We start from the raw sequence: 6426 nt of genomic DNA, 5'->3' as shown, positions 1-6426 counted from the left end.
CCATAATACCAAGTTCTTAATCCAATTGCCCTCCCATTTACCTTATCCTGAGAACAAACCATGAGATGATTAAATTAAATAATTTAACTGGATTCATGGACAATAGTGCCACAAAAGTTAGATTGATACAGAAAGTGAACATGAGAAGCTAAAAACTATCTGAAAATATGCATATGTGATATGCCAACCAAGTCAACTGAGATTTCATACCATACACGTATTGCATGTTCAAACTAACAGAACAGAAAACAACGGGAAGTATTTTAACATGAGTTGAACTGTTAGAGTGTTCACAAAACTTCAGTTTAAAATCTTTTAATGTACAAAGTGAGATGTTGGAATTAAAATACCATTGCCACATCATTCTTACTGTATATCCGCAATTGCAGAAGATTTTGAAATTAAATGGAGCGATGGCTCCAAATAGCTCGTTGCTTAGTGAACCTTAATTCGAATGGAACTCTCAGAGGGACCTCAAGGAGATAAGTTTTCTTCAGAAACCCGAAGGAAATATGTTTTACAGTCATGCATTCTGTTAAATAATCTATCTTGCTCGGTCTTCTAGTAATGCAATGCACATTTAGCCTTGCATGAAGTACGAGCGGGAAATAAATGAACATGAAACTATCTGTGTACTGTAGTCATCTATACTTACAGATTGTCTTCGGAGAGGTTTGGCAACAAACATATCAATTTGAGATGGCATCAGCAGCAAGTTGAGGGCATTCTTTGATATTATATTCCACTCCACCAGAGGATGGTAAACCTTCTAAGGAAGATAGTGCCCGACAATCTTTGATGGTTAAGTTTGTCAATGCCGTGCAGGAATGAAGCCTTATGGTTGTTAAAGCTGAACACCTTATTATTTCAACTTCACTTAACTCGAGCTCATCCTCCTCATCTGACTGGGCGACTGTATTCACATCACATAATTGAAGTCAATGCTGACATCTTTCAGAGAGGACATACCGATCAATGATAATTTCTTCAGGAATTGCAACTCCTCAAACGGTGGAAGGGTCTCCATTCTAGTACAGTCTTCGAGCTGGAGGCTTTCCAAATTGCTCAGTGAGAAAACCTTTCCCAACCATGTTGGAGTAGCACTAGCATAATTTACCACATGAAGATGTGCAAGGTCAACATTGGGTTTAAGGCCCTCCATTACTTCGTTCTGAACATCACGGTATTCTCCCCATGAGAGCAAGAGTGTCCTGAGATGTGTTTTACCTTCAATGCTAGCACTCCTGGCCTGCTCATAGTTTTTGACATTCTCGAGACCAAGGATACTAAGCGACCCTTTGATCTCATTTAGTTCTTCCATCTGGGAAATCTCAAAGCCACTCCCTTGTTGAACCTGAAATTCTTTCAGCTCCTGCAGAAACTTAAGTTGTCCAACTCTGGCTATCTTAGAGTGCAATGATCCTGACCCCGGAACGAGCAGGTGCCGTAGGTTCAAGAGATTACTCATGTACTTGGGTAGATCATTTAGGCCACTCCAATGGGTGATGTCCAAAACCATTAGGTGGTATAGATTACAAATAGCATCAGGCAAAGGTTTGTGTTTGTCGGAACTATACCTGAGTTCTAAGTAGCGAAGATGGATGAACTTTTCGACACTAGATAGCAAAACGTCCACATTGAAAGGCATTACTGATAACCGAAGTATCTGGACATAACTTAGCTTCTTCAGAGTGCCCACAAACTTTTCAGAGAAGTTCTCGTCATATACACCCACAAGCATTAAACTTTCTAAGGTTTTCAGAATATCCTTATTCACAATTGCATCCAACTTTTGCTCAAACTGTATATGACGTTCTATAATTTCTTCCTTGTAAACCGACTCAGTCCAGATGCCTACATGACGAATAGATTTGAATACATTCAAAGGATCTGAGCCATCAACATTTAGGCACTCATGTAGTGCAACTTCTTGAGCTACATCATGCATTAAATCATGCACGATGAAATATTGTTCATCTCTATGAAAGAAACTCCGGTCTACCAAATCATCAAAGTTGTCACTTCCTGCATCTTCCAATTCCTTTCTTTCGTCAATGACAAAGCCAAGAGCAATCCACATACATATTAGCTGTTCCTTGTCAAATTTGAAACCCTTCGAAAACAGAGAACAGTATGAGAATAGCTGTTGGAGATGGTAGGGGAGGTGATTGTAACTGATCTTGAGTGCTGGTATGATGTCATCCACTGCATTTTGTAACTTCCATTCATCTCTGTTTAAAATATTGTTCCAGTAACCCTCTTTAAGATTTCTTCTCAAGAGGGCGGCTACACTTTTAGCAGCTAATGGATTTCCATTCAGTTTGGCTGCTATCTTCTTCCCAATATTCTGAAGCTTTCCTTGGCCTTTACATTTCTCATAGCCAAATATGCATGTTTTGAAGAAGCGCCAAAAAATAGCAGCATCCATACCATTCAATTGGATATGATTCTCCATTTTTCCTGTTATATTGGCAACAGATAACTTTCGAGTTGTCACCAAAATCACATTACCCTTGGAATCTGTACATCTAAGTGGAGCCAGCAGATTGTCCCAGCGACCCTGGCTCTCTTCCCACATGTCGTCCAGAACAAGCAGAAATCTTTTGCTTTGCAAGTGTCCCTTGATAGCAAGCTGAAGCACATTGAGATTTTTGGTACTTGTATACTCCCGGTCAGGTGCTATATGTTCCAGAATTCCGTGTGAAAGCTTGATCTCATCAAAGTTAGAAGACACATAAATCCAGATCTTGATGTCAAACTTAGCTTTCACCTGTGGGTCAAGGTACACTAGTCGGGCAAGTGTAGTCTTCCCAACACCTCCATCACCAAAAATTGGAAGAACCAAAAGGCCATGATCACTTGATGCACTTGCAGTAATTATTTTTACAATACCAGCCTTCTCTTCCCTCTCGAACTCCTCAGTTTCTGTGGAGTTCTCTACCGTTTCACGTGCATCTGTGCTAGTATTTTGAGTTGCTCCATACAGTTTATCAAGTTTTTCCAGCAAGAGAGCATTGTGAACAATGTCACAGATCTTATGTAGACTGTTCACAGTATGCCCCATGTCTTGGAGGTCAGATTTTTTGATTTTCCCCTTGGATTGTCCTGTTAGAGCAAGGGACATCATTTTGGATGTTAACTGGTTGCAGTCCTTCAGGTTCATCTTCTTTACCTGCTCACCGTACATGGAAAGAGCTAGAATTAAAACTCACCCCAATATTCAGAAATGTTAACTGAGAAATGGATTACGCCTTCCTCACGCCGGATACTAGATGGGCCGGCTCAAGCACGTTTAGGTGAGACTGGCTTTTCTCTCGGCTTTTTTCCTTTTTAGTGTGGGTTTCCACTGGTTTTTTTTTGGTTTCCCTTCGATTTTCCTGTTTTAGCAGTCTATTTTTTTTTAATTATTTTGAATTCTAACTTTTTCAAGTCATTTTAAAACATTTTCCGAAATTGAACATTTTTTTGAATTCGATTTTTTTTATATTTGAATAATTTTTGTTCTGAACTTTTTATTTGAATCGAAATGTCTTTTGAATTTGACATTTTATATTGCACATTTTGGGTTTTGAACATTTTTCGGATTTGAACATTTTCAAATTTAAACAGAAAAAAGAGAAATTGTGCCGCTAGTTCGGTGTGGCCCATGACCGAAACTGGAAGCGGGGAGTTATCCGCCCCGCACACAGGAGGGCATAGGGTTGAGGATAATCTCGTTGCCCCTTTGTTTCATCGCTGCACACGAGCAGGGCATAGGGGCTAGCATCTAGTTGGAGCCTAATAAAGAAGAGTTGGCCGATTTTTTCCTTGGGGGTCCATTGCGGCAATGTATGCCTTTCGAAGGCCTGGAGGAAGCTGGACACATGTGTGGAGTTTAATCTAAGAAGTATTAATTAATTAATTGATTTAAAGAAACAAACATACAAGCTAGTACTCGAGCCTATCGAGTTGTTTGACCAACTTGCTATAAGCTACTTCTCTATTCCGATATAAATCGACGCGAGTGGTGGCGAGGCGAGCTAGTACGCATGTACATATGTCGCATCGATTAAACAAGAATAGAGGAAGAGTACAAGGTGCGCTGAGTGTCAAACGCGTCCTTATCTGAACATTTGAACATAAAGTTGACTACTGGCATGTTACAAGGCTAAGCATTACCGGCCAATGATCTGCTAACTGATTTTGACACCACTGATTTTATTGTTTGTTTTATAGATTAAAAAACCTTTATGCGAAACTTTAGTCATGCAACATTAATTTTAAAAAGAAGAAATATAGGGACAATTTAGACAAACATGCATGTGGTCTGCCATACTTCTGCGTTCAGGAGGAAGTCGAGATTTGCCGTCAAGATCCACCAAGGTTAAAATTTATGGAAGAACCAAGATTCGGCAAGCGTACCTTTTCCCCGAGATCATAGTACTGGAGCTTATCGATGTGCTTGGCCAACTTGACCGCCAGGTGCTGCACCTCGATGATCTGCGGCCCCAGCTGCTGGTTCCCGAGCTTGACCCCGGCGGCGGCGCCGGCGGACAAGGAGCCAAGGATGAGGTTGGCGCGATCGAGTGCGTGGACGAGATACTTCACCTCCGTGGTGAGACCTTCCGTCCCCAGCAGCGCTTTGATGGTAGCGTCTTTGAGGCTGTCGAGCAGCTTGTTGAGCACCCATGTCGTGACCGCGGACGCGAGGAAGATAGGATCCATTGTCCAGACTCCAGAATGGACAGGGAAGACTAGTGCAGCACCAGGACTAGACGGTTCACCGCTCTCATTTGGACTAGACGGTTCACCGCTCTCATTTGGACTACAGGAATGGCGAGCTGCGCCGACGGCCGTGGCGTACGCCGACGGCCAAATGTCGGGGCCGTCGGCGTACTGCCCGGTCAGCCCAGCTGCTCGAAGCGCCCCTCGGCGTATCGCGCCCCTCGGCGTATGACACGCTATGCCGAGGGTGGCCCTCGGCGTATCGGCGGCCCTCGGCATAGGTTGAGGGTGCGACCCCGTCCCGTCGCCCCGCGGCCATGCCCTAACGGGACCTTGACGGCGTGAAGCCTACGCCGAGGGGGCCCGTCGGCGTAGCTGAAGCCAATTTCTCCCGCCGAATCCTCCCGCCCCTCCCGCCAAAATGACGTCAGCTGTCTAGCCTATGCCGAGGGGCACCGTCGGCTTAGCATCCATCTTTTTTTTCCTTTTTCCCGCCCATTTCTCCCGCCCAATCTTTCCCGCCAATTTTTCCCGCCATTTTCTCCCGCCGCCTTTTCTCGCCGTTTCAGCCCCTCGCCTCCCTATATATACCCATGTGTTCTTCTCCAACAAAACACCACCACCAGCATGGTGTGGTGTTGTTTGTCTAATGTTGTACCCCCGGGGTCTTTCGGCTACACGCACATGCGCTGACGGCACTTAGGCATGTCCTGGACGTATAGGGCAGAATTCACCGGTGGGGTGAACCGGAGGAAAACCTTAGATAGCATGGATCCATACTTGCCACCACATGACCTAAAACAAAGGAAAAAAGTCCATTGCTAACCCTAACTCTAACCCTAACCCTAACCCTAGGGGTAGATTTGCGGGGTCCCCGCCCCTAGGGTTTCCCTAGATACAAACCACCGGAGCGTCCGAATCGCTGGAAACTCCTGCTACGGCTCATCCGGGGCCTATTTCATTCCAAACCTATGGTTTCCATGTGCATATGTCCTAAACAAAGCAAAGAAATTAAAAAAATCCATTGGTGAACCCTCGCACGAAAAAAGCTATAGGGGTAGATCTGCAGGGTCCCCGCCCTAGGGTTTCCCAAGATACAGATCACCGGAGCGTCGGAATCGCTTGAAAACTTGCATTTGTCTCTAACATATGTGTACAAGTGTGATGTAAGGTTTGTCTAACCTTGCATGTACCCCGCGTTGACGATTTCCGCATACATGGGCCGACACTTGGTAAAATCCAGGATCTGTATGTGGAAACTCTCGCCACGGCTCATCCGGGGCCTATTTCATTCCAAACCTATGGTTTCCATGTGCATATGTCCTAAACAAAGCAAAGCAAATAAAAAAATCCATTGGTAAACCCTCGCACGGCGAAAGCTATAGGGGTAGATCTGCAGGGGTCCCCGCCCTAGGGTTTCCCAAGATACAGATCACCGGAGCGTCGGAATCGCTTGAAAACTTGCATTTGTCCCTAACATATGTGTACAAGTGTGATGTAAGGTTTGTCTAACCTTGCATGTACCCCGCGTTGACGATTTCCGCATACATGGGCTAACACTTGGTAAAATCCAGGATCTGTATGTGGAAACTCTCGCCACGGCTCAAATGGAGCCTATTTTATGGTAAAGTATGCCCAACCTATGGTTTCCATGTACATATGTCCTAAATAAACCAAAACAAGTAAAAAATTACATTGGTAAACTCTCGCACGGAGAAAGCT

At 44.2% G+C, this 6426-nt stretch overlaps 1 protein-coding gene across 1 annotated transcript; it reads right to left on the bottom strand.

The window, feature by feature from the left end:
- Positions 1 to 919: 919 nt before the first annotated feature.
- Positions 920 to 4706, bottom strand: LOC124662244 (putative disease resistance protein RGA3). Its single transcript, XM_047200103.1, has 2 exons — positions 4402 to 4706; positions 920 to 3172 (listed from the first exon to the last, which is right to left on the bottom strand). The coding sequence occupies exons 1-2, from the start codon at positions 4702 to 4704 to the stop codon at positions 920 to 922; spliced, it is 2556 nt and encodes an 851-aa protein (XP_047056059.1). The 5' UTR covers positions 4705 to 4706.
- Between the last annotated feature and the right edge of the window lie 1720 nt (positions 4707 to 6426).

Source organism: Lolium rigidum, chromosome 6 (assembly GCF_022539505.1).
Source record: "Lolium rigidum isolate FL_2022 chromosome 6, APGP_CSIRO_Lrig_0.1, whole genome shotgun sequence".
NCBI lineage: Eukaryota > Viridiplantae > Streptophyta > Magnoliopsida > Poales > Poaceae > Lolium > Lolium rigidum.
This window is presented reverse-complemented; position numbering and strand designations above follow the sequence as displayed.